This window comes from Acomys minous (assembly GCF_964271855.1).
Source record: "Acomys minous genome assembly, chromosome: 6".
Taxonomy (NCBI): domain Eukaryota; kingdom Metazoa; phylum Chordata; class Mammalia; order Rodentia; family Muridae; genus Acomys; species Acomys minous.
Genome location: NC_140487.1, coordinates 87986926 through 88014798, shown reverse-complemented (window position 1 = coordinate 88014798; position 27873 = coordinate 87986926). Strand labels below are relative to the sequence as shown.

The following is a 27873-nucleotide window of genomic DNA, read 5'->3' as shown; positions in this document are numbered from 1 at the left end:
CTTGCATTTAGCATTGAGAAATGAACCCAGTGTCTCCTGCATGCATGGAAGGGGCACTGTCACCGTGTTGTATACAAAACCCCACCAGTTCTTTTCTATAAAATCAATTTTTATTTGTCATTCAAAACCCAACACATCATGGCATACAGTGAAGTATTCCTCTCACTCCTGACCATCAGGTATTTCCCAGAGGTAACCAGTATATCCAATTTCATACAAAATTTCCCAGAGCTATTTTACATAGATACAAGTATACTGTACATATATCTTTATATACATAGTATATTACCATAAACTTTTCAAACACTCTGGTAAAAGCAAATAAATAACGAAAAGTGACAAAATCTATAATTTCGATTCTGTACATTTTGCTACAATTCCATGTTCTAAAGAAAAATAAATAAGGCTCTTTGAGGAACAGCAGAAGTCACTCTACTTTGAGAGCATACAGCACGTCATCCTGGCTGACATTGAGTCTCACTCGAAGGAACAGGTCATTCCTGCTGGGCTCCACCAGGAGCAGCCGGCAAGAACCCAGACGTGAGCACACAGCCATGGTCTCTGACATGGTAGGGTAAGGCAGTCCCTCCATCCTGCACAGAGCCACGTGCTGACTGTATATCTAAATAGCAAAAGCAAAGCAAAGGTTAGGAAAAACAACAATCCTGGGTTTGTACCTCATCATTCATCTGTTGCAAGAATTAGGCACCTGGGGCAGGGTGGGTGATAATCTCATCTTTAGTTCACTTGGGAGGCAGAGGCCAGCAGATCTTTGTGAGTTCCAGCACAATCCAGGTTACATAGTAAGACCCAGTTGGTCGGTCACTACAATCAGACACTGGGTGCCTTAGATACTAAATGCTTTAATAAGTAGATGCCCTTGCACAAATGCAAGTGCGTAGAAAAGAAGCTATATAACAGGACACAGTTGAACCCTGCTGTTCTGTCATTTATCTATGTGACATTGGGCAAGTTACTTCACACTTTTCTAGTCTTATCTCACTATAGATAGTTGTGAGCCACCATGTGGCTTCTGGGAATTGAACTCAGGACTTTAGGAAGAGCAGACAGTGCTCTTAACCTCTGAGCCATCTCTCCAGCCCCTTTTCTAGTCTTCTTAAGACAAAGTCTTAAAGTCAAGCTGGATTGGAACTCACTTTGAAGTCCAATCTGGCCTCAAACTCTGGCAATCCTACTGCCACCTCTTCCAAGTGCTAAGATTACAGGTGTGACTCACCATATGCCTACTTAACTTTTCTGGGGGGTGGGGAAGGGGGGTTTGAGACAGGGTTTCTCTGTGTAGCCTTGGCTGTCCTGGACTCACTTTGTAGACCGGGCTAGCCTCGAACTCACAGTGATCCACCTGCCTCTGCCGCCCGAGTGCTGGGATTAAAGGTGTGTGCCACCACGCCCGGCACCTTCAGTGTTATTTACAAGATGTACTGCACACACCGTATCGGTTGATCAGTATGAAATGATTACTACCAGTCAGAGAAATAGTCACGTGGTCTCTAGGTAGTGAGAGTTCAATGATTAAAAATGTCAGTCTTCCAGAACAGTATCTGGAATATAGTACTAGAGGTCACTCCTGGCTTTTGTTGCTGTTTGTTTGATTTGTTAAACAGACAAGGCCTCACACATTGCAGGCTGGTCTCAAACTGGGTATGTAGCAAACCACCTGCCTCTACCTCAAACTCCTGTACTACAGGCATGCATCTCCATGGCTGGTTTATGTGGGACTGAAGAACTGAACCCAGGGCCAACATCTTACTGAAGTGTAACCTTAGCCCCTGCTGACTTCCCATTTAGTCTAAGAGCCCTGGACCGATATCTAGAAGGATCAGAAAAAACAGCACTCATCAATTACCTGTTGAAATGTTGCTTCCTCTAGTCCTGATCGGCGGAATTCTGCAATAATGGCTCTCAGGAAGCCCTGTTCCAGGACGGAACAGTTTCTTAAAGGAAACCAAGAGATGTGAATTCTAAAGACTGCATGCACCTCTGGCCTCAAGGAGCAGAGAAAAAACTGGGAAACATTTTCTGCCATCATCTGACAAAGTTTCACACTTTCCCCCAAAGTCTCAAGCCGACACAGAAAATGTTCTTTTGGAAATGGTGGCACATAGGAACTACTTCTAGAATTATAGCTGCACCTCAAAATAAATGAATGAATAGAAATAAATAGAAAAACAAAACCCGCTTACAAAGTTTGGGAGTGGAGCATGCCTCAGTAAGAAACACAGCTGCTTCTTATCTATGTAGCCTTTAAAAAACAGATTTTGATTATGTGTGTGTATACAGGGCAGAAAACAGTGTCAGATCCCCAGAAGCCCAAGCAGTTGTGAGCTAACATGTGGATGTTGGGAACTAAATTTGAGCGTTTTGCAAGAATAGCAAGTGCTTTTAAGCCAACATCTTTCTACCTATTTGTTGTTCTTTTCTTATTTATTTATTTATTTATTTATTTATTTATTTATTTATTTATAGTTTCATTTTATAGCCCAGACTAGCCTAGAACTCAATATATAACTTTTTCAATCCTTAAATTTGTGGCATTTCTCCAGCCTTAGCCTCCCACGTGCTGGGATTATAGGCATGAACAACCAAACCCGGCCTGTTCCTGTAATATTTGTACTCAATAAAACTTAACAAGGGCTGGAGAGATGGCTCAAAGGTTGAGGGCACTGACTGCTCCTCCAGAGGTCCCGAGTTCAATTCCCAGCAACCACATGGTGGCTCACAACCATCTATGAGATCTGGTGCCCTCTTCTGGCCTACAGGTGTACATGTAGGCAGAGCACTGGATACATAAAAAACAAACAAAAAAACTGTAACAAAACAAAAAGTTACTAAGCATTCAGCTGTTACCCAAGGATTGTTTTTGCCTCCCCAGCTTCCCCTAAGGACTTTCTCCCGCTACTGTGGATAGAACAAGCACAGCTCCAACACTGTGACCTCTCCTCAGATCCTCCCCAACAGGCAGTAGAGCAGATCTTACTTGATGGCTGTGATGTAGGATGAGGAGAACATTTCATTTATAGCTTCCATTAAGTGGCCCACGGTCACCAGGCCCAAAGATTCACCAGGCTGACCGGAAAGCTCACAGATCTCTGTGGCACGCCTACAGATGTCCAGGCAGCGGCGGGCATCTCCAGAGAGGGCTGCTACCTATAAGAGTGAACATTTTATTCCTGAAGTCCATTTGCTGTCTCAACTTAGGTGAATAACCACAGGCTGTATGCATAGCTAAAAAGATAAGAAGGTGCTGAGAATGGTATTTTGCTAAAGTTAAGGACAGCCTGGGAACCTTGTGGAATCCTGAGTGAATCACTGTACCGTGTCTAGAACACTTTTATCCCTTCCCAAACTGTGGTTCTATGATTTTATAGTTAAATAAAGTGGAAAGGATAGAAACCTCTAGTTTTATTATTCAGGAAATAAGTAGGGTTTTGTTGTTTGTTTTTAAGGAGGAGATGGGAAAGATGCTTATTGGTTAAGACTAATTGTTGGTTCTTTTCTCAGAATCCACATGGTCTTTCACAAACACCCATAATGCCAGTTTCTAGGGAATCTAAAGCCTTATTCTGACCTCTGGTAGTGGGGAGTGGTGGTATAGAGGCAGGGAGATCCATGAGTTCAAGGCCAGTGTGGTCCCCATAGTGACACCCAGTCTCAAAAACAGACAAAACCCAATAAAACATAAGGGTTCTCACTTTGTGTGTCCTCAGAAGCAGTTATACAAGGCTAAAGGGAGAACGTACTTGGAGATAAGACCTCCCTCAGGATGTAGTAAATTTGGGAGAACAGCCTGATCAATGCCTAAGAGAATTAAAACCAAGATGGGGGAGGGAAGGAAATCAAATTTGGGGGAACCCATCTTGAGACAGGTGAATGAGACCAGTGCACAATGCCAACAGACACGCCACTGTTGCTCCATTTCATGGACTTAGAAGCTGGTGGTCTCAGGGAACCGTCCACTCTCTCCCATGCTGACTTACAATAACACTTGAATGTTTAGGCTGCAATCCTCCTGCCTCACCTTCCCAAATGTGTATAGGAAGACAGGGCCACTCCTACCCAGATCACTTGAATTTTAATTCTCAGAATCACTGCAGCCTACAAAGACCTCTTTATCAGTTTTTATAATCCCAGTACTCATCAGCAACCTGAAATCCACCTGTCATTGGACTGCACCAAATTATCTCTGAAAGGATCCCTTCCTTCCAAAACCACGGCACAAGTGTACATGTATATAATACACTCAACACATTAAAAGTAGTCATCTTAGTCAAGTATGGTGGTGCATGCCTTTAATCCTAGCAAGCAGGCAAGATCTCTGTGAGTTTGACAGGAGCTTAATCTATAGAGTGTAACATGCTAGCCAGCGGTACATAGAAGACCCCGTCTCAAAAAGAAAACAAAGTATTTACCTCTGTAAAGTGGAATTATAAGCAATTTTTAATGTTTTGAGTATACTCAAGCCACTCTTCTAATTACAGACATGGATGTCATGCTCTTCCCTTCCTCTAGCTTCCTACATCCAATGGATAAAGGTTTCTTATAAATCGTTCCTCATTACTTCCTGCCTGTCACCATCCTCACCCTGTAGAACAGCACCCTAGTGGTGAACAGTGTGAATTCAAGAGCTTGGCTGAGGCCTAAGGACAATGAAAGAGAACACTGAGAACAAGACTATGCAAAGCAGTTCCGCCCTGTGCCCTAGGCTCTAAGGGCCGATTACAACAGGGAGGAGAATCTACATACAGCCTTGTCTGTACTAGATCATCCATACAAACAGGCCTACAACTAACCAGTTTCTAAGGGTTGAACTTATGTACTGGCTCTACCTCATTATTTCAGAGTTTTGGTCCTTCCTAGATGGCTGGCATGGATCTAAACAATCCCTTTAATTACACAAAACAGCTTGTTCCTTGTTAGTTTGTTAATAAGCCCAGAATCCTTGTGGTCTTCTAAAGAATCACACAATAGGGCTAAGGAGTCTTCCATAATTGTTTCTTCATTGATTTTATCCACCCATCCATCAAGATAGTAGTATAGTATTTGGACCTGGCTGTCCTGGAACTTCCTAGGAAGACCAGAACAGGCAAGAACTCAGGGATGTGCCTCTGTCCCCCAAGCTCTGGAATTGCCAGACATGGGGTTGAAGCCAAGTGCCATCGCTCTAGGCTCTTTGGTATTTATTTTGTATCACTTCCTAAAGTTGTTCTCATTCAGAGACAACAGCACAGGACACAAAACAGGTGCTCAGTAAGGGCTTGTTGAGTGGCTTGGAGGTGTAGCAAGGAGCTCCCTGAAGGTGACTTACCTTCCTAGCTACCAGCTGGATGGCATCATCCTCAAAGGCCTTTAAATGCTTGAGTCGGGACACTAAGATCTGTTTCAGTTGGCTGTGAGAATAGGGCTGGAAAGACATCCTGGTGAGGCCCTGAAGAGCCAAGATGAGAGAGGAACAAGTTTTACTGTCCAGATTGGAAGTGGGAAAAATCACCTTTAGGTCCCTAAGCTTCATTCTCAAGCCCCATGTAACTTCATTTCTCCCCATTTCTCCTTTCAGTTGCTGCCTAGGTGACCTGGGTATCCTGCAGGACAGTAGCTCTCAAAACTATTCTGTTTTATCTTAGAACCTTTTATTTTCTTAGACTCTTTCAAAGAGACACAGATGCTCTAAGGAACTACACAGCTCCAGCCTTCCCTCACCATGCTCTTCCTAGTTTGATGTTGGTACTTCCTGCCAAACTATAAGGCCCACAGTCTGCCTGGCTCTCTGCTTTATTCCTAAGTACCCAAAGAGGTGGCAGGTGGCACGTGCTTACATTAAAAAAGTTAATTAAACTTCCAGGACTTTGTGTGATTTAAAACTGTAAAGGGACCAGAAAGCCAAGGTATGGTACTTGTAGAAAATGGCAATACACCAGAGGCACAGTGGCGCACACCTTTAATCCCAGCACTCAGGTGACAGAGGCAGGTGGATCACTGTGAGTTCGAGGCTAGCCTTGTCTACAGAGTAAGTCGAGGACAGCCAGGGTGGTTATACAGAGAAAAAATTTTAAAAATTAAAAAGAAAGAAAACAGCGATGCTTTTTTCATTACAACAACAACAAATCATATTTCCTGGTTTTCTCTATTTTCATTTTTGCAGAACACCCTGATTTACCAGTCGGCTGGACACACGGCTTATCATGATTCTCTCTGGCAGGTCCATGGTGTTGGCAATGGTCAGGACTACCAACCGGGCTCCCTTGTGAGTAGGCCAATCAAAGAGGTTGTACATTACATCTTGCTTATGAGTCCAAAGAAGGTCAAGCTGCCAAAGAAGAAGACACACACACACAGTGTCACTCAGAGACAGGGCCAGTGCACTTTAGTGACAGCCAGTTCCACTGAGTTAGTGCGTGTGCTGCCCACATCACACTTCCAAATCAGTGAGGAAATCAATGGACAGGCGCGAGCAGATGGAGGAGCCAGCACTTCCGCCTACACACTGTCCACCCCCGGGACAGCGAAGCTGTGCGGCCATTCCTCTTGTCCTTCCAGGGGTGCCTACCTCATCCACGAGCAGCACAGTGGTTTCCTGCTGGGACCCTCGGCTGCAGAATCGCTTTGCCAGCAGTTCTGCTGCATGACTAGCTGTTGCCTTCTGGCCCGTCAGCTTCTGCATAGGGAAAAGCGATTGTAGTGGACCGTAATGATTCCACAGCCCTGGCATTACAGTGCAGTCTGTAAAAGGAAGCTACCCACTTCCTAAACTCTGCCTCTTATTCAGTCCCCTCTCCTAGAGGGCTATCACCTGTTCCAAGGTAACAGCTAATGAAAGAACAAGGTTTATACCCTCTTCTAGGACACGCCTCACCTCATTGGTGAGCGAGGTTACTTCCATGTTGACATGTAATCAATCAATATTTAGCCTAGACCAAGGTCTTCATCTAAAAATTCAGCCTCCTTACCTCTGGCACCTCAGCATAAATATGTGAAGTACACATAAAATTAAGTAAGCCTTTCCTTTTACATGTGTTTCTAAGGAACTGTTTCCCCAAACACCCAAACAACTTTGCCTACCTGTAAAATCTGCACATAGACTTGGTGGGGCTCTGTCAGCTTCATGCCATTGACCTCAATGTATTGAAAGGGAGGAACATCATTTGTTTGAGCTGCCTGCTGCAGACAGCGTATGGCTTCATGCACAGTGGCTGTCTTCCCTGTCCCAGGGACCCCAGAAACGTACATACACCTAGACCAAGAAAACAATACAGGCTGGGCCCATACCATCCACACCATGCTAAACAGATATGAAGCAGGAGAAGTGAAGACCACTCCAGGAAACTGGTCAGAGTTAGAGCTGTTTAGCACCCATTCATTCTACAGCCAAGGCTATATGGCAAACTGATTACCCAAAGGTCACCCTTCCTTTTTAAATTGAGACAAAAATCCCACAAAGCCCAAGCTAGCCTCAAGCTCACTGTGTAGCCAAGGATGACCTTGACCTCCTGATCTTCCTGCTTCTACCTTGCCACCATTGTCCAATTTATGTAGTGCGGAGGCTGAAACCCAGTGCCTTGTACTTATCAACTGAGTTGCCTTGTCAGGGGTCCCAGTAGTTCTGAAAGCAGAAGATTTCCCCTCTTCCAGGCTTAGCAATGGTTCTGTTGACCCTGTTGACCCTGGGTTAGCAGAGCTCTTCCTAAAACTACCTGTCTACTCAGCATTACTCACCCTCCAGTCCCATCAAGAAGTTTACTTTCCACAAAGCTGTAGATGTCTTGGAATTCCTGCTCTCGACAGGGAAGAGAGTCAGGCACAGCAGAAACATGCAGCCTACAGTTGGTGGTGGATGGAAGAAAAGGAACATCATTTACCCAACCTAGATGGAAACTATATGATTAACAGCAAATGCCTTACTTCACACCTCTCTCCACGGGGCCTCACCCAAACTCTCTTTTCTACAACAAAACACCTGGGTCGACCTAAACCTAGCTTCCAAAAATCTTGATCTCTGACAGGACCTGGACACCTGCGTGTAAAGAATTCCTACTTAGGATGCTGTAATTAGGCAGCACCACCCATAGAAACATCCCATCCCAGAGATGCTGGCAACAGCCCTGTTTTCTTCTGTCTGCATTAGCTCAGCTAGGAGCTGTTTAAGAGGTCTTTATAAGTGCTTGTCTTCACATCTTCCACCAGCATGTTTGATAGTTCTGGCCCACCAATCTCTATTTATGTGAAGAAAGAAGAGGCCCCATTGCTCCTATCTAACCAAGCAGGACCTCTGGGCAGCATTACCTCAGTCGGGCCTCTTCAAGCACATTAGCTGGTTCCTGGACAGCGAAGTTTCTGTCTCGGATCTGAGGAGTGGCATGAGGACTTTTTCCAGGATTAGGCTGTGGCTAACAAGCATATAAATAAAATAAAAATTATTCACTCCATATCACCAATCTCTCACATCAAACGTCTTTTTCTAATAGTTATATGGAATTGGGATTTGAATATAGTTAATTTGAGGAAAAGAATAAAAAATATAGATCATTCAGCCAACAACTGTGGTGCACATCAGTCCCAGCACTCAGGCTGCAAACATAGGCCAAAACTACAGTTAGACACTGTCTCAAAAGCAAACAAAACCCCCAGGGGTTCACATATATTATGCAGGTGTTTTGCTACTGAGCAACGAGCAGCTGGGCTCTTGGCCTTCCATTAAATATTTCAAAGCTAAAAAAGTATTAGGAAACTCAGGCAACTCTGCTCAAGTCAAGCTTTGAGTCAGGAATTCCTCTCAATCCACAACCCAGTGCATGGGGGGAGGGAGGTTTGTGATGGCACCAGATTTTTCTACTACAAATCCCTCTCCCAGGCACATTCTTTCTTTCTTTTTAAAACTTTATTTCATGTGTAAGAGTGTTTTAGCTACATGTATGTTTGTGCACCGTGTATATGCCTGGTGCCTAAAGAGTCCAGAAGAGGAAACTGAGTTTGCCAACAATGGAATTGAGTGTTGGGAATCAGACTCAGATCCTTTGGAAGAATAAGTGCTCACGAGCACTGAGCCACCTCTCCAGCACACAGGCTCGCTCTTTCTTGATGGTTACTTTATGGAACAGACCAGCGCTCTGTCTCACTTCCCCCGGTGTGGAATGATAGCCACACCAGGCTATCATTTTCCTCAGGCAGAAAGTGTGCAGACTCCAGCTGTTTAAAAGGTCATTTATCTATTAACTGGGAAGAAAACATAGGATCTACAGGGAGGTAACCAGAAGTCTACAAGACTTTTTAATTACGCTTAAAGGGCCACACAGCCCTTCTTTTAGGTGAGGGAGCTTTTTGTACCTGTGCTGGAGGAAATATAAGTAAATATGGCCTCTAGTTCCAACAAGATCTAAGAGACTCCCTTCTCTAGAGCCTGCTCTCAGATTTCAGCCTCAGCTCCATCTTGATCTGGAGAAATGGAGAACAGTATCTAAGCAAGCATTTCTAAGTGTATGCTAATGCTCTGCCATGTGCAGCCCTAGTGTTTCTCACACCCACCTCTGCATGAGAGGACCTCACATCTCTAACACAGCTCCACGGGGACTTCCTTTTTCCCACTGCACAATCACTACCACAGTAAGCAGCGCTCCTGGTTTCTCTGCTGCATCCAGCACAGCCTGGATTCAATTCCCTCTGTGTGCCAAGGGAAATGCAAACACCAGGGCTCAGTGTCTGTGCTTCCCTGAGGGGGCTGGGCTCTAGGCCATTTGACTATGGCCCTTAAGAGGAATTTGAACCCAAATCACCTTGGGCATGGTACACATGGTAGCACATGTTTGGAGCCTGGAGCCAGCCTGGGTTACTCTCTAAACAATAAAACAAAATAACACAAGGGAGAAAAGTCATCTTCAACTACATTAATCTTCAGTCCTCAAGCTCACATATGTCTGCTTCTCTGAAGATGGACTACTTAACTATGCAAATAATAATCCAACCGTTACTATTTGGTTTTGGCATTATCGTTGTTTACAAGAGGGACATGTCACTGGAAAACAAACCCCAAAGAACCTTACAGTTTTCTTCGCTGTCTTGGAGGGGGTCACCGATGATGGCTTAGAGGCCATTCCCCAGTTCATGGACGGCCGCTGGGGATTTCTCTTTGGAAGAGAGGGAATAAAATCATCTTCCTCCTCACTAGTGCAGTCTGACACCTCAGATGAGGAGGACACGGACTCTTCCTCTTCTTGGTCACTTTTATCACCATCTAGGAAACTGAGTGGTGGAGACTAATTTGTTTTTTATTATTTGGTGTTCAAGCCTTGATTAGAACTATATAAAAGTGTGCTTAGAGGTACAGTCTCTTCTGCCTCCAGGCAATATGGGATCTGTCTCACTTCTGCTATAGGCATCACATATTCTACTACAGATTAAGGCTTGTGTATCTTCCCTGTTTTATTCACGAGGAAATAAGGATTAGAAATGTTAATCTTCCCAAATTTCAGTTTCAGAAGCCCACATTCAAACTAAGGTCTATCAAACTCAAAGTTAATGCTTTCTAGGCATCCCACACTCCCAGACTCACTGGGGACAACCGCCATGGTCACGGAACCACAAGCCGAGGCTAGCATTTCTTGTTGCTGTCAAACTGCCACTTGTACAAAACGGTAGGTGAAAAAGTGAGTATCAAGGCACTGGCCATTCCAATAGAAGGGACAAGACACTGTTAGAGATGGAGCAAGGTTGTTGTCTTACCAAAGCTGTTGCTTAATGCGATTCAAAGTCAAGAGAGAACTCCTCCTAGGCACGCGATGGGAAACACAGGCAGGATCTTTGTGAGCTTCTTGTCCTTTTGCCTCCCTGCAAAAGTATCCCATTGTGGTTATAGGAGGCACTCGGGACCAAGGGCTCCTATTCTTTTCATAGAAACCTTGGAAAGAGTTCATCAAACTTTGCGAAAAAGCTCATCAAAGAGATCCAAGTTCTTAAACATCCTCTAAATCAGACTTATCACACTGCTGTTGTAGACCAAAAGGGATTAATTCCCAACAGATTTTGTCCGTTTTTTTTATTTCTATCATCTTTTAAAAAGTCTCAAAGTTAGCAGAAATATACTCAATGTAAAATATTTATTGAGCAGCCTATTACGGGCAAGGTACCAGGAATTTCTATTTAAGAAACATTGAAAATCATGTTATTTCTAGCCTGTCACACTTTTATTGTACAACTCATTATCAAAAGTGGCAAACCACAAAACTTGTTCTAGATTTTATTGTCTTCTTTTACTATATTTAAGAGTAGATTCCAGGTTAAAAAAATAAAAACTGACTTGACTGGGGGAAAAAAAAATCATTAAATTGTAGCAAAGAGCCATAGCCAACAAATGAAATGAAACCCAGGACTGTGAAGTAGTGTAGTTTCAGAAATAAAAATCAATATCCCCAAATGACATGAAAGAGAAAAGTATATCTTTCTCTTTAGAGATAGTATCACTATGTAGCTCAGGCTAACCTTAAACTCACACTTCACTCCTGCCTGAGCCTCCTGATTATAGGCATAAGTCACTATACCCAACTTCAACGAACATCCCAAAATACAGATGCCTGGGTCCAAGACACGGAGCACACATAACTTACTAGATCCAAGTTCTGAAACCTTTATTTAGGAAAGATCCTCAGAGATAAGACTAGGAAGTTTCCCTCTACACCACTCACTTCTCATGACATAAAGTATCTCAAGTTGCTCTGTGACAGGAGGCAGTGTCCCTGCTTACCTCCCAATGTGTTCTGGTGTCAGAATCACACAAGGCACCCCTGCTGATCTCAACTTGCTCCTGACAGGTCTAAGTAGCCCCTCACTGAGCTTTGTGGTCATCATGGATGGGCCTTTGGCACAAGGGAGTTGATCCTGTCCATTTTCCCCCAGAGTTTTCAAAGCCGAAGAGGTCTTGACTTCACCAGGCTGAAACCTTTTAGGTGGTGAGGTGATCTCAGAGAAGGCTGCTTTCCTTTTAGATGGTTTTTGGGGATCCGAGGAGTCACGTAAGATCTTCTGTGACAGCCTCATATTAGGCTTCCCGGAAAAGCTTAAGCCTAAAGAGACAACGTGGCATGTTATACCTCGCAGCACACACTCCCAATCTCATGATGTAACTGAACTAACAGAACAGAAGTTATTCATACTTGGAATCAGCCCATATTGTCCTCTGCTAGGCCCAGTAGCCTCCTCTTTCCTAAACTTCACATACGACTTTCCTATTTAGAAATATATGTGACTTTTTGTTTCCATGTTTCTGCAGTTGAGTATTGAACCCAGGACCTTGCTAAGCATGTGTTCCGCCACTGAGCTGCATCTGCATGATCTAGAATTTGACTTCTAGGTCAGCTTTTGTAGGTAAATATTCAGCAATAAAGCATCCCCAAAGCAACACTGCAGAGCACCCATCCCCAATGCAATGGCATTTGAAGAAATTTATGATATTACATTACTGAGCGTCACTAAACCCATTTGTTTCTGTTCTTTTAAGACGCAGATCCTATCTCCCAAGATAAAGGAGGGATTCCTGAAGACAATCATTGCAATAGATCTGCTCCACTCTTGCCAGGATTATGAGAACCGGCAACAAACAAAAGGTGAGTGAGATTAAACCCTGATACCTTCCATAGGACATTCTGACCTAACTGAGGAAATGGCAGACAGGAATGGCTACAGTCTTAAAGCAATGAGGAGCTTGTTGGGTTGTGGTGGCGCATGTCTTTAATCTCAGCACTCAACAGAGGTAGGCAGTTTTCTGAGTTCAAGGCCAGCCTGGTCTACAGAGTGAGTTCCAGGACAGCCAGGGCTACACAGAGAAACCCTGTCTCGAAAAACAAATAAAAAGCACAGAAGAGCCAACTTAAGTCATACATCTGGCGTGAGAGAGATACAGACAGAGCTTGAAGAATCATATGTAGCATTAATTAGGGTGGTTCTATTCACAATCATCAGAACCTAGAAACATCCAGATGTTTTCTATTGATAATAAATAAGCTGGGGCTGGAGAGATGCCCCAGCGGTTTAGAGCACTGACTGCTCTTCCAGAGGTCCTGAGTTCAATTCCCAGCAACCACATGGTGGCTCACAACCATCCACAATGAGATCTGGTGCCCTCTTCTGGCCTGCAGGTGTACATGCAGGCAGAATACTGTATACATAATAAATAAGTATTTAAAATAAATAAATAAATAAGCAAGCTATGGTTATTGATATAATGGAGCACTGCATAAAAAGGAACAAAGCAACAACTGGGTGCTAACTAACAACAAGGACGACTCCCAAATGGACAAACCTAAGAGAAGCGTGCCAAACAAGACCATTCCATCACTGTGACATTCCAGAAAAAGCCAACTATAGAGGCAGTGAACACATCACTGGGCAGCAGGGTTGCAGGAGGAAGGACTGGTTTATTACAAAGGGGCATGAGCATATATATTGAGGTAAACCTATTTTACAACCACACTTACCACCAAGTTCCAGTGTTTTCCTTGCATTGGGGTTGACAGGAGGAACAGGAGTCTGGTGAGATTTGGAGGTGGAGTGACTTGATTCAATCCTTTTGACCACTTGTTCGGCTGTGTTGCAAGGACGGCTTTTTACACTCTTAATCTCGGCTTTTAAAGGTGTCCGGCACTTGGGGGTATCTACTGGTTTCCTCAATGCTGCAAGTACTTCTGGTGCCAGTGGTCTGAACGTCTTTTTATTCCAAGATAGCTTCACAAACAGTGTCTCCTCACTTTTCTGATGCATAGGGATCACTTCATCTGGGCCTAAAGCCACTACCTGAATGTTAGAAGTGAGATGAATAAGAAAATACTAAGACTACACAGCCAGAAAAGACCATCACAGCTGCAGTGCAGCCTATTTAAGCTCACATCTTTATATGAAGTGCCACCTTTTATATCTAAAGAGGCAGATACTGTACAGCACATTGATAAGCTGAGCATGTACAAAGCCATCAGTAATTTGAGGATTTCAATGAAATGTAAATTATTCCTTTTTTTTTCTGCTGTTTTGTTTTGTTTGAGACAGTGTATGCCTCTGTGTAGCCCTGGTCTACCTCTAACTCAGAGATCCACCAGCCCCTCCCTCCTGTGCACCGCCACACCCAGAAAAATTATTCTTTTTTTCTTCTCTTATTGGCTTTCCTTTTTCTGGACAGGGTCTCCTGCAACTTCTGACCCTCCTGGCTCTACTTCCTGAGTACTGGAATTCCAGGGCTAGGCAGGTGCTCTATTAGCTGAACTACATCCTCAGCCTGGCTTCCCCTCTTCACTCCTGCTACCCTCCTACCCTGTCTACTTACCCAAACTCCCAAAACATCACAGTTAACAGTGGCTCCACACAGCTGAAAGATCAGCTATAGGGTTTCTCTGTGTAGCCTTGGCTGTCCTGGAACTCACTCTGTAGCCCAGGCTGGCCTTGAACTCTCAGAGATCTGCCTGCCTCTGCCTCCCGAGTGCTGGGATTAAAGGTGTGCACCACCAAGCCCAGCTGACTTAAACTGCTTTTCTAGTCTTTCTTTTTGGTTTTGAGACAGGGTTTCTCTGTATAGCTCTGACTTGTCCTGGAACTCACTCTGTATAACAGGCTGGTTTTGAACTCAGAGATCCACTTGCCCCTGCCTCCCAAGTGCTGGGATTAATGGCATGCACCACCACCACCCCCACCCTGACTCTTAAACCGTTCTTCATTGTCTTCTAAGACCAGGCCCCACCTCACTTTCAGAGTGCCTGGTGTTCTGTAAATGGCCTTGCATCACTAGCAGAACTTGGCTTTAACTCCCAACCGTGTGTGTTCCCTAAACACTTGTTCTCTTCTTTTCTACCTTTCTGGTCTTGCTACTTTCCGTTGCTATGATAAAATGCTGACTAAATCTAACTCAAGGAGAAAAGGGTTTATTCCACCCTGCCGCTTGCAGTCAGGATCACAGTCCATCGCTGAGGGATCTAGAGACAGGAACTGAAGCAGAGGCCATAGAACAGTGAATGCTGTTTCCTGGGTTGTTGCCTTTGCTTTCTTTCACCACCCAGGAGAGGGCACTAGACACAGAGGGCTGGACCCTCTCATCTCAATCATTAATCAAGAAAATGCCCACAGAATTGCCTATAGGTCAATGTGTGGGAGCATTACCAAACAACTGTCGCTATGTCCATTTGACAAAGGCTAGCCAGTACACCTTCCAAACCCTCCTGCCCTGCCACAGCCTCAACCTCTACATTTATCTTTCCTGCTTCACTCATTTAACCAGGAAATAAATTACTGTAGCCAGGTCGGACCAGTCTCTGGCCAATTGTTTAAGCAATTCCCCAACCAAACTTCACAGGAGAGTATAGCCCTACTTTGTTATATTAAAACAGCTCTATTAATTCAGCTCCTGAACACAGAAATCCCGTAACACAAGATTTCCCTTAGTAATCAGCACTCTTTGTACTGAGTAACTCAGGGCGCAGTCCTCTCTTTACACGCAGCCTTATAATGTTCTGTGCACAGCATAATCATAGCTACATATCACTTTTCACTGAGGCACATTTTCTAATTCCTGCTCTTTTTTCTGGTTATAACTCAAATGCCACTTCCTCTAGAAGGCCCAGAGCATATGTTCTGTGCTGTCAGTAAGTGTGATGGGATAAGAAAAAATTTCAAATTAGAACCAGTAATATTTCTGAGATCGTACAGTACAGGCTTCAGACAGAACCCAGGATTTAAGGCACCACCTACCTGAACAGGGCGAATGATTGATTCCACATAAATTTTGTTATCACAATCAGAACAGTCATACCAGAATATCTCCTGTGCAGCAGGCTTATGGCCTAACAAATGCCTTTTAATGACAGGGATCTCAGAGAATCGGACAAACCACTGTACTCGGGCATATTTCTTTGGTAGAATTTCTGATCCTAGGAGGATAAGGCAGAAAGGGGAGATTGAATAGGAAGGTAGACAATACAGTGAGTCACTGAATACTGCTTATGTGCCAAACACTACACTATATACATAGTACACACTACATTATATATACACACATATATAATGTATATTATATCCACACAAACATATCCACACCTCATAACTCTATAAAGTAAGTACTATCCCTGTACCCTTTACCCGAGTTTCTAGGACCTAATATACTTTTCAGTGACCAGTGGGCCAATCAACTGCAAAATGACCCCACAAACACAGTGTTTATGTCACTTCACTTTTTATAAAAAGATTTTATTCATTTTTATTTTATATATATGAGTGTTTTGTCTACAGATGTATGTACACCACTTGTATGCAGTATCCATGGCCACTGGAAAGGGGTATCAATTCCTCTGGAACTGGAGTTATAGACAGTAGGTACTAGGAACCAACTCTGCGTCCTCTGAAAGAGTAGTAAGTGCTTTTAAGTGCTGAGCCATTTTTCCAGCCCCAGTGCTCTACATCTTTTTAATGTTTATCAGTACAAAGTAATTTCTAAAAGGATGGGAAACAAGTTACTATAACCGCTTAATTTATTAGTGAAAAAAGCCAATGACTATTAAGAAGGCTGTCAATTAGGCACGGTGGCTCAAACCTTTAACTCCAGCACTTGGAAGGCAAGAGCAGGAGCATCCCAAATCATGCTCATGAACAGAGTTCAGCTTGGGGTACATGAGCCTTTGTCTCAAAAACTAAACCAAAACCAAAAACACTGCGCTAGTACAGTAAGAAGACTCAGCCAGTAAAGGTACTTGGTACCAACACTGACAACCTAAGTTCAATTCCCGGAACCTACACAGCAGAAGCAGAGCACCAACTCCCACAAGCTATGCTCTCACGCAGACTGTAATGAGCTTGCACGCACGCGCGCACACGCACACACACACACACACGCATGCATACATTAAATAAAGGAAACACAAAAGTCCTTGAGAACTCTTTGGCAAACATAGGCTTATATGCTTCAGTTTTCTTCTTATAGTTGACCATTATGCAGCCATCAACTGAAGCTCCACACAAGGACCCTTTAAGTCTTTACACCAAGCTCACACTCCTGCTGATCATCCCCCCTCCCTCCCATCTGACTTGAGTAAAAATGTCTTTACTGTTCTTTGTAGTCCCTTTCAGCCATATAAATCTCCACAGGCCTCCCTCAACGACATCCCTAGGGAGAGATGGTTTTATAGTTTCAAATTGCCGCCTTGCTTCTCGCGGCCCTTTCCTACCTTCCCAGCCACCAGCCGAGCTGTGAGTAGGGGCTGGAATTCCACTCTCACTCACTGGCAGACCCTGCACGTGGGTCCTCCTGTCCCAGCACCCTAAGTGCTAGGATTACAGGTAAGTGAAGGAAGCACACCGTTTTCCACCTTGTCAAACTCTGTTCAAATGTCTAAAGTGCTTCCCCCCCACCCCACCCCGTCTGAATAGGAACTGCTACACTTTTCTAATGCAAATTTCTTCCTCTATTTGTAAAGAAATCATACTTGAAATTTTTCATAGTAACTTCCCTGTGACAAAACTAAAAAAACCATGTACCTAGCAGAGCAAATCACCAATTTTCCTCCAGTGTTTCTAAAGTTCCCAACCCCCCAAAATCCTGCATTCAAGGGCAGTCTTGCCCCTAAAAATAATGGAAAGGCTAAATTCTTAAGTACTGTAATTCCATTTTGCTCCACACTATGCTGACAAGTGCATAAATTCTAATGGAGGAAGAAACCGCTAATACTTCTGTGACTCACATCGTAACCCATGATGCTCTGCAAGCACCTATGAATAGAGAACACGGCAGCTTCTGCTCTTGCACAGTTTGCAAACAGACCCGTAAGACAAGGCTCCCGTTTTAGGTCCAAACTCACCATTTTCAAATAATTCAATCAGTTTAGCAACATAAGGCTTTTCATTGGCTTCCCCTTTAATCAATACAAACTGTCCAACCTTGATGTGAATCTCAGTGGGAAAATCATTGGTTTTCATGCATATTTCTCTAAAAAGTAACAAAGAAACACAGTCATCAAAGTGGGAAAGGTTTTTAGGAGTTGGCACTGAAGACAACAATCTTCTAAAGGTCATGGGTATCTAGCTCCCTCTTAAATTTTTATTTCATGCTTCTGACTGCTGGCCTGAGCGCCACATACATGCGCAGTGCTCATGGAGGCCAGAAGAGGGCACTGGCCCCCTGCCCCTCCCCCCCCCCAGGACTGAAGTTTACCCCAGGACTGAAGTTTACAGACAGCTGTGAGTCATATATGTGCAAGAAAACATCTGAGTCCTCTGAAAGTCCAGCCAGCGCTCATAACCACTGAGCCATTTCTCAAGCTCAAATATTCTTAAACTGGAAAATCCTCTAAGTGGTTTCTCTGAGCTCACCAATTATTAAGAAAACGATGCACCCAGTAAAAGTATACAAAATGGGTTCGATAACTGTTTTAGGGTAAATGACTACAATTTTTAACTACCTCAGTTATTGACAAAGAACAACGAAGGCTTCAGGAGTCTGGAAAGCTGAATAATAATAATAATAATAATAATAATAATAATAACAACAACAACAACAACAACAACATCAACATCAACATCAACATCAACGCTGCTAAGGAGTGGGGAGATGGCTCGGTGGATGAAGCACTTGCTGAGCAAGCAAGCACAAAGACTAGAGTTCAGTTTCCCAGCACCAATGGAAAAAGTCAGGTAATTGTGGCAACCACTAAGAACCCAGCATTTTGGAAGCAGAAACAAGGAACCCCCTGGGCAAGCTCCTTAGCTGCTAATTGTTGAGTTCTGGGTTGAGCAAAAGGAACCTGCGGCCATAAACTATAGAGTCTCCATAAGGTCAGGCATCTTCATGGAATAGGGGACAGAAAGATTCTAAGAGCCAAAGGTGGTTGATAATAGCATCAAGGAGAAGAGTTTCCCAGATACAACAGGGCAGGTGCACATAGGAACTCAGCGATGGTGACAGCCCCAGACAGACGAAATCCTTGCATAGAGGAGGGAATCCCTAAGGGCAGGCCTCACTCAAGACTGCACAACACAAACTTAACCCATTTGGAGGAGGAGAAATGGGGAAAGGATGATGAGTGATCAAAATGCATAGTATGCAATTCTCAAAGAATAAAATATTGCAGTAGACACCTGCCCCCACCACACCCACACGCAAGTGTGCTCAAACAAGTTGGGAAGATCACAACATCTCTTTTTATCTTTTAAGTTTCAAAGAATTCATCCTAAGTAAAAGACATTATGGGACACATAAAATTTTACTAACCAGCCACAACAGATCTTTCTGTATCACACAAAAACTTCTTACAAACGTTCCTACCTATTGTCCCTCAAACCTCAATCTGCAGTGAGTAGGACAATTTAAATACAAGGTATTAACAGTTTAGCTTCAGAAGCTACACTTTGTAGTCCAACGAAAGAGCGTCATTACTTACTTGTAGACTTGGTAGTGCTGTTTTCGATCCAGAAATGGCCTGCCAACCCATGAGAAAGTTGTTCTGGTCTTCTGCCTCGTGAAATAGGATGGCATGGCTCTGCTGGGTTGTAAGATACAGCTCAATAATATTTCTTTTGTGGAAACAGTCACTCTTGTTGGAAATTAAATACAATAAATTTAGTATATGGTATACCGATATTGCATACTATGCCTTAGTTAATTTCACCCAGGGAAACTGGGGCCCAATTTGTAAGAAAACGAATTATAAATGCTCACAAGTAATTACTACTCCCAGCACTCGGGAGGTGGATCTCTATGTAATAAACATGTCAGGGCTTGTTTCAAAGCCCAGTGTAGGACATGTCAGGGCTTGTTTCAAAGCCCAGCGTAGAAAATAGCTGACAGCCCAAAAAGCTGACGTCTGACCAGATGTGTGAGTGATAGATAAAACCTTAGTAGTAAATTCTGACCTAGGAGCAGCCACGACTGCAAGTTGGTGATAAGAGTGCCACAGAAAGCTAGATGTGTGAATTAGAGAGGGTAAGGTTAAAGTAAGTATAAAAACCCTGAGAAGAAGCAGCCAGCTCTCTTCGCTCTCTCTTCTCTTCGCTCGCTCGCTAGCTCTCTCTCTCTCTCTCTCTCTCTCTCTCTCTCTCTCTCTCTCTCTCTCTCTCTCTCTCGCTGCCACCATGATCACTTGAAATGCTGCCAGCCAAAGGGGCGCTTCCCCCCGGACGGAGCGGACAGACATGCTGTCAGATAACAACCCGAGAACCGATTCAAGTCGCAGCAGCGAACCTGTTCGGCAGAACTTCACGATATCAGGTCGTATACCCTAATGGCATAAGCTCCCAGAACACTGATATTATAAGATGCTAAATGCTACTCCTATTAGAATTAAGATAGTTTTAAGAGTGTAATGAAATGGTATTGGTGGCTTGGCCTTGGAGCCTTAGCCGCTGCCTTTTGTTGTAGTTGCCTTTGTATTGCTAATAAACCTCTCTTGCTAAATCGTACCACTTGCTCTTGGCCTGACTCTTTTGTTCCGGATTCTGAGTGTAAACTCTCTGCTCGCGACACTCTGTGAATTTGAGGCTAGCCTGGTCTACAGAGCTCAACGACACCCACCACACACAGAGAAACCCTGTCTCAAAAAAACAAAAACAAAACAAAACAAAACAAAACAACAACAACCAAAAAACCCCCCCAAAAACTAGCTAGCTAACTAAATAAATAGAGAAAATAAAAAAGTATTTACTATGAACTACAAGTATGAACAAATATCCAAGTGAAATGTTTTCAGATTTAGATGGGGTAAAATATAAATGCAGTAACGGACAACTAATAGTGCAAAGAGCCTAAAGGAACGGGCCGGGTCTTGTGATTCAGGGAGGAAGCCTTCGTAAGGATTTCTGAGCTTAATAGTCAGCACTTTTATAACAGGGGCTGGAATGAGGGTTACCAGAAACAAGCATAAATGTGCGAAAGAAGCATTTGAAAGAGTAGTGATGACTTTTACCAAGTGTGTCATTCCACTAACATTAAAAATGATAATAATAATAATCAGGGGATAAAGACCTGGCTCCCTGGGTAAAGTGCTTGTCCTGTTAGCATGAGGACCTAAGTTAATCTCTCAGAAACTACACAAAACCAGGCATGATGGGATGCTCCTGTGAGCCTACAGAAGGGGAAACAAAGGCAGGGGAATCCCTGGGACGTGCTGACAAGCTAGGCTAACTTACCTGGTGAGTTCCAGGCCAATAAAACAGTATCTTAAAAAACAAACCAACAAAAAAGCAACAGGGGATGATAGCTCCTGAGGAACGAACAACCTCCAGGATTGACTTCTGACTACAGAAGCATACCATACAGCACCAGCAACCAGCTACACTACACTACACTACTACACTACTTTGGCAGGGCTTGGTTTTGTTTTTCATCTGATAGACCCAGATAGTGCAGGATATTTGATAGAAAACCCCAATTGTTAAACAAATATGAAAGTTTAAGTAGAGGTCAGAGGCAGTTAGGTGTGTCTCTGAAAGCCTCCACAGGCAACAGTACTAAGGAAGAGGAAATTCCTGTCTATTTTAAGGCAAATTGCTTGTGGTCTTTGCTCTATGACCCGAGGCAAAGTCATCTGGGTGATCTTGAGCTGCCCTTTAAAGGTGAAATGATTCAGGCCCCTACTTACTAGGCTTGGCGCCTCCCCGCCCCCCATGACTGTCACTTGGCTCCGCCCACCAAGGGTTCAGAGGAGGAGCACTCTCTTTTGGCTTGGAAGAGCCCTCAAGGAAGGAGCTCCTGGTAAGAAGAGATAGGGGAGAGGCAGCTAGCAGGACACAGGTTATACAGAATTCCAGGAAAGAGAGCTAAGGAGCCCTATTGAGTTTGGAGGAGCTCAAGAGAAAGGTAAACTAGCTAGGTAAAAGGACACAGATTTCTAAAGAGCTAGCAGTTTAGTTGTAGAATCAGATTTATAAATAGGCATTTTGTATATAGTTAATAAAATAAAATTACCTCACAGAGCTAGCAGGTTTTTAGTCTCAGCTTATCATTATTAATATTACACATATATGAATATTGTGAATAGGTGAAAAGAAATGCCGATATTAAAGGGCACGGGGCGCGCTGGAGAGATGGCTCAGCAGTTTAGAGTGCTTGCTGCTTTCGCAGGGCATCAAGTGCAGCTCCCAGCTCCTACATGGTGGCTCACAGCTATCTGTAACTCCAGTTCTAAAAGACTTCATGCGCCCTTCTAGCTGCTAAAGCAGGTAGTGGTAGGTACACTTATACACGGGCAAACAGTTTATACATTAAGTAAATCTCTAGAGTACATTTTTAGTGATGAAAAAGAAAAAAAAAAGAACTGAAAAGTTTAACACAATAGATCCTCTCTACAAAGGATTTAGATATTATAATCTACCAACAGAGTATCTTAGAATTAGATACTAAACCTTTAATCAAGATCTCAGGCTTCTCTTACAGGGCTAACATATGGAAAAACTGGGATTTAAAATTATTCTGAATTACTAATGAATCTTGTTGGAAAAAAAAACAATTGTAAAAGCAAATAGACATCCAAATTAAACAAATTGATTCCCTCAAGTTCAGTGACATTGTATTCTATATTCTATTCCGGAACATTTGACCCTAAAATTTCTCTGCTTATAGCTGGGTGTGATGGTACACACCTTCAACCCCAGCACTTGGGAGGCAGAGACTGGAGGATCTCTGTGAGTTCAAGGCCAGCCTTGTCTACAAAGTGAGTGCAGCCCAGCCAAGGCTACACAGAGAGACCCTGTCTTGAAAAACCAAAAAACAAAACTCTAATAGTGAAATGAAGATCCTGGGTCATTAGTAAATAAACCATTTATAAAAGATGCACTAGGGCATCTGATCCTGGATATTCTTCTTACAAGGAATCTTTACTTAAACTTTGAATACGATTTAGCTTTGCAGAAACCTCAGGAGTGGGCAGGGAGAAGAGATACATGAGCGATGGCCTTTAACTTCAGCATGTGGGAGGCAGAGACAAATGGATTTCTGCTGAGTTCCAGTCCTTCCTGGTCTACATGGCACCTTCTAGGTCTAGCAAGACCTTGACTCAAACAAAATGACAGCGGTAGCGTACACCTTTAATCCCAGCGCTCGGGAGGCATAAACAGGTGGATCTCTGTGAGTTCAAGGCCAGCCTCTTCTACAAAGCCAGTCTAGGACAGCCAGGGCTGTTACAAAGAAAAACCCTGTCTCAAAAAAAAAAAAAAAAAGCCTTAAAAAAAAAAGGTGCAAATGATTCTTATAATTATGTGGTTTATAATCTGTAATACATTACCAGTGTACTGCACTAGTAGTGCTACTAAAATAAATCAATTTTATTAACCAAATACAAGGTAAGCCTGAAGAAAGAGCAAAGAAGCCAGGCCTGGTGGCAGAGGGGAATAATTCCAACTATTCAGTAGTCTAAGGCAGGAAGATCAGATAGACTGAGTTCAGGGACAGCCTGGGAAAATTAGATGCTATCTCAAAATGTAAAAATGGGCTGGGGTGTATCAGGGGCATGCACTTGCATAGCTATGTATGTCGGCAGCTATAGATTGGGTGTGTGGTGAGAATTTTGGAACTTGGTTTCTTGAAAAAACAAAAAAAAAATATTGTAAGCATAAATTTTCTCTTTAATCCTGGGTATGAGGCTGTGAGGCTTCAGACTGTCTGCAGCAGGTGACTATGATTTGCCTTGTGCTCTAGCAGAGGTTTGGTGTTAGCTGTAGATAGTTTCTGCAAGTGTGTGACGCCTGGAATTCTGGGAACTTTTCAGAGGGAATATAAATACTAGAGCTCTGATTAGGAGGGGGTTGTGGGTACTGGTTGTCCAGGGGAGTTGGTTGCAGTTTGTCAGTAGTAGTGCTCCAAGAAGAAACAAGAAGAAAGAAACTAGATTCTGGATCCTTCTCTCCTGTCTAGTGATAGGGGGTGAGGGTGGGGGATAAAGGGTGGGAAAAGAAGAACCCACAAAGTAGCAAAGACTTGATGAGTGAACATGAGTAAAAAACTTGCTCAAGTGAAAAATAAAATTGGATTCATACTGTTCAGTAACATTTTGGTAAAAATTAAAGTGCTTGAATCCACACAAATGTTTATGGAAAATCCCAATACTTATTTACAACATATATTATTTTTAATGGATGGTACAACACATAATTGTCAGAAAAAAAGCTTGTAACTTCCCCTAGCTTTCCACAATGAAGCAAAATCAATGTCTCTGAAATACAAAACTCAAATTGTAGTACCCAGTAAGTGCTCATTTAAATAAAATGGGAATATCACTGAGTGATTTATAGCAAATTACTGTTTTCAACCAAAACATCTATAATTTTTTAGTAAGATAAATAGAGTTTAAAGGGCATTTAAAGTGGTACAGCCTCTGGGCAGGACAGCCCTTTACTCTCAGCAATTGGAAGGCAGAGGTAGGCAAATCTCTGAGTTCAGAGCCAGCCTGGTCTATATTGTAGAGTTCCACTACAGCCAGGGTGACACACTGAGACCCTGTCTCAAAAAACAAAGTAACAACAAAAGCCCTATAGCCGCTTTGGGAAAGTGGAAAACCTTTCATATAAATTCTTAGATATATGCCCACCCTATCACTCAGCAACTCATACACACGTCAGAAATATAGACTCATGAAAAGACACGAACCAAAATGTTCCCACTAGTAGTATAAGCAACAGAATTAACCAAACTATTAATACAACTGCACTGCTGTGGCTTGGAATGAAAAGTTTCCCACAGGACCCATGACTAAGCCTTGGCTGCCAGCTGAGAAGCTTCTGGGGCCCGATCACCCCAGAGTATCTAACTTCTTCAAAGGATTAACTCTGGCAGGTTCATAATCTGATAGGCTTTTTGGGAGGTAGAAGTAACTTTGAAGGCCTTTAAAATCCAGGAAATGAGTGCTGGAAAGATGGCTCACTGGTAAGAGCACTGGCTGCTCTTATAGAATCTGAGTTCAGTTCCCAGCAGCCACGTGGCGCTTACAACCACTGTTAACTCCAGTTACAAGGGATCTGACACCCTCTAGCCTCTGCAGGTACTAGGCACACACTTGGTACACAGGGCACATAGACATACAAGTGGACAGACACTCAAATACATTAAAATAAACAACAAGACAGGAGGGAAAAAAAAGAGGACTCATCAGGCCCTTAGGGACAGTCTTTGGGGCTCCTTATCTTGCCATGACCCTCTCTTCCGTTAGGATGTTAATTAACCCTACACAGAAATATCTGAAATTGTGAGCAATCTTCCCCTTTTTTGGGGGGTGTGTGTGTGTTATATTTTGCCATAGCAAGAGAAAGTTGACAAACACATCCATCCACAAAACAGGAAATCTCACAAAATTTAACAGATACCAAGGTAGATGCCCAAAGCACAAAAGGCCTCCTACCTGCCATGCTTATGGCTTCTTTTGTTGTTGTTGTTTGTTTTTGTCCTGGAACTCAATCTAGACCAGGCTGCCTTGAATTTAGAGACAACCTCTGCCTCTCAGGTGCTGGGAGTAAAGGCATGCCCTGCCACTGGCCGGCCAGAATCACAATTTTTAAAAAGCTGTATTAGAGGGCAATATTTGGATGTTGGGAGGTCTCTGAAATCAATGAAAATGAGTGCAGTTTTGCACTGAATTGTGAATTACAGAGCATGGAGTTGTGCTTAAAATATAAATAAAATGCTGACCTTTGTTTCTGAATGCAAGAGAGTAGCATTATCAGACTTAGGATCACAACCTGTGCCCTAACAAGCCAAATTCTGCCACTTGTCCTCAGCATTCCAATTCCAAGAGGCAAATTAGGATCTGCAAAATGAAGCAACCAGTAGGGGTGCTTGACACTATGCTGGAATGTGCAGGGTGGAAGGAAAGAACCCGTGTCCTCTGCCTCCACATATGTGTTGTGGTACCTGGTACACACACACACACACACACACACACACACACACACACACACACACACTCTCACGATAAATATTTTTTAAAGGCCAAATTAATGAGAATCAGAAAAAAGATTTCTTCAATATTGCCATGTTGGGAAGAGAAAGATCCAGCGACAGCAGCCCCCTTCATTCCATAGTCTCAGTCCTGACATGAGGGTAAGGTTTAAATAAAAGGTAAGCGATGTGCCTTAACTAAGCAGTCTGCCAAAGGTGTGTGCTTCCCCTCCCCCAAAAGAACCATCATTGCCTGTGCTCCCAGCTTCTGCGGATCTGTTGCTAATCCTTCCTGGAGACAAGCTCCTCCTCCTGCTTCAGCCTTCCTCAGGATGAAATTCCTGGGACAATTCAAATGGCTTGGGATCCATTGTTTCAAAAAGTGTTTACAGTAGGATGGACATGGGCTTATCATCATGTATTTTCTTACCCTACTACTAATTGTCTTAGAAGAGCATTTAGCACACAGGCCTTAAGTAATATTAGTTAAAAATAAAATAAAATAAAAAACTATCATCTCTATTTTGCGGATTGGGAAATTGAGGTCCAATGGACCTGTCATTTTGTGAATGGGAATCCTAACCTACTCTCAGACATAATGCTGTCCAGTTTCACACTTAAAACTATTAGGTGAGGTAGTTTGAGCAGTCACTGGCATCTGGCTGCTCAGAGTTAATGTGAAGGCTGTGTTATCCTCTGTAAAATTGGGCCTCTTGTTACTTTACTTAGCAAGATAACATCTTCCTTTCATTGGCAAATATTTATCATTGAGCATCTACTATGAATTTACATACATTGTTCTGGGATATTTTTAAGAATTAAGTGAGATATATATGCCAAGAGTTTGGCTCAACTTTTATTAGGATTCCTTTACGGGTTTGCCTTGGGTGTGGCTCTTGTACTGGGTTCTGTGCATACTTCAGATTTCTGCTATCTGTGACGTTAAGACCGTGTAGTGGGTATCTGTACAAGTCAAACCCTTTTCTTGGCCAAGCCAGGCCTGGCTCTTCAGCCCATTTTGCTGATATGATGATTGTGGAGGATGAAGAAGAGCAGTTCATTGAACTGTATTATCACCCTTGTGTTGCTGTTCCTCAGTGGAAAGTTGAAAAATAATTAGGAGTTATGAAGAAAAAGAAGCTGGGCGTGGTGGCGGTACGCCTTTAATCCAAGCACTTGGGAGGCAGAGGCAGGAGGATCGAGGCCAGCCTGGTCTACAGAGCAGCCAAGGCTACGCAGAGAAATCCTGCCGTAAAAAGCAACACAGTAGGAAAGAAAGTACAACTATTCAACTTTTATGGAAACAGAAAATGACCTCATCACAGGAATCTCGCATCTGAAGCCCTTCTCCAATTGTAAAAAGAGAAAGCTAGACCCTAGAAAGTAAAAAGTGGCCCATTCTGTGACTACGGATGAAAGTCTACCTAAGGGCAGCACATTTGGAGAGACCTGAGGTGTCCTAGACACAAAGTCACAAAACGTGACCTAGAGAAAGTCTCTCTCCAGGCGCATTCACTAGGTGGTATAATCGGTTGGATGCGAACCTTTTTCAGAGGAAGTGCACGTGGAAAGTCAAAGCAGCCCCGCGAGGTCAGGCCGCACCCGCTTCTCTGATGTGTCCCTCAGAGCAGGAAGTGTTCCAGGAGCTCGGAGGAGGTGTTCACACGCCGAGAGCGGTGCTCGGACTTAACCGGCCCTTGGTGCACGTGTGTGGCGTCTGTAGCGAACGAGCCGTACTTACCACGGTGGCGCTTGCCAGGGCTGTCCGCTCCCTGCGCTTCCGACGGCTTCCAGTCCAGGCACTGGGGAACCTCGCAGCGCGCGATCGTGCCGGACGGGCCTCTCCGGGGGCTGCCGGGTGCACCACGCCGCCACGGCAGGCAGCGCAGTAAGAAGGCAAATCAGAGGAAAAAGTTTTCCCGCCACTAGCCGTAACTCCGCCCACAGGCTGATTCTGATTGGTGTTAACAACCACCTCACCA

The 27873-nt window shown here is 43.5% G+C and overlaps 1 protein-coding gene and 1 long non-coding RNA gene across 7 annotated transcripts; one reads left to right on the top strand and one right to left on the bottom strand.

The window, feature by feature from the left end:
- Positions 1–88: 88 nt before the first annotated feature.
- ORC1 (origin recognition complex subunit 1) lies at positions 89–27787 on the bottom strand. Of its 6 annotated transcripts, none has more exons than XM_084784551.1 (17): positions 27633–27787; positions 19410–19562; positions 17832–17959; positions 15733–15911; positions 13479–13794; positions 11750–12068; positions 10732–10836; positions 10053–10251; positions 8299–8402; positions 7732–7833; positions 7078–7249; positions 6566–6673; positions 6176–6325; positions 5327–5446; positions 2999–3168; positions 1868–1955; positions 89–622 (listed from the first exon to the last, which is right to left on the bottom strand). In XM_084784551.1, the coding sequence occupies exons 2-17, from the start codon at positions 19502–19504 to the stop codon at positions 428–430; spliced, it is 2550 nt and encodes an 849-aa protein (XP_084640677.1). In that variant the 5' UTR covers positions 19505–19562; positions 27633–27787; the 3' UTR covers positions 89–427. The 6 variants fall into 6 exon arrangements, with proteins under 6 accessions (XP_084640677.1, XP_084640680.1, XP_084640681.1 ...); XM_084784554.1 differs by having other exon boundaries at positions 19410–19511; positions 27633–27786; XM_084784555.1 differs by having other exon boundaries at positions 19410–19508; positions 27633–27786.
- LOC311598958 lies at positions 6164–25172 on the top strand. The gene is made up of 7 exons (XR_014779719.1): positions 6164–6262; positions 10539–10643; positions 12275–12369; positions 12503–12608; positions 18437–18663; positions 22866–24508; positions 24822–25172. It is a non-coding gene; the product is annotated as an uncharacterized lncRNA (long non-coding RNA).
- Positions 27788–27873: the final 86 nt, after the last annotated feature.

What these genes read in the sequence shown, in the direction of transcription:
- ORC1 (XM_084784551.1), bottom strand. Translation starts at nt 19,504, where the DNA reads ATGCCATCCTATTTCACGAGGCAGAAGACCAGAACAACTTTCTCATGG. An exon ending in CGCATTAAGCAACAGCTTTG is followed by an intron (nt 10,252 to 10,731) that starts GTAAGACAACAA and finishes TCCACCACTCAG; the next exon opens with TTTCCTAGATGGTGATAAAA. An exon ending in CCAAGACAGCGAAGAAAACT is followed by an intron (nt 8,403 to 10,052) that starts GTAAGGTTCTTT and finishes TATGCTTGTTAG; the next exon opens with CCACAGCCTAATCCTGGAAA.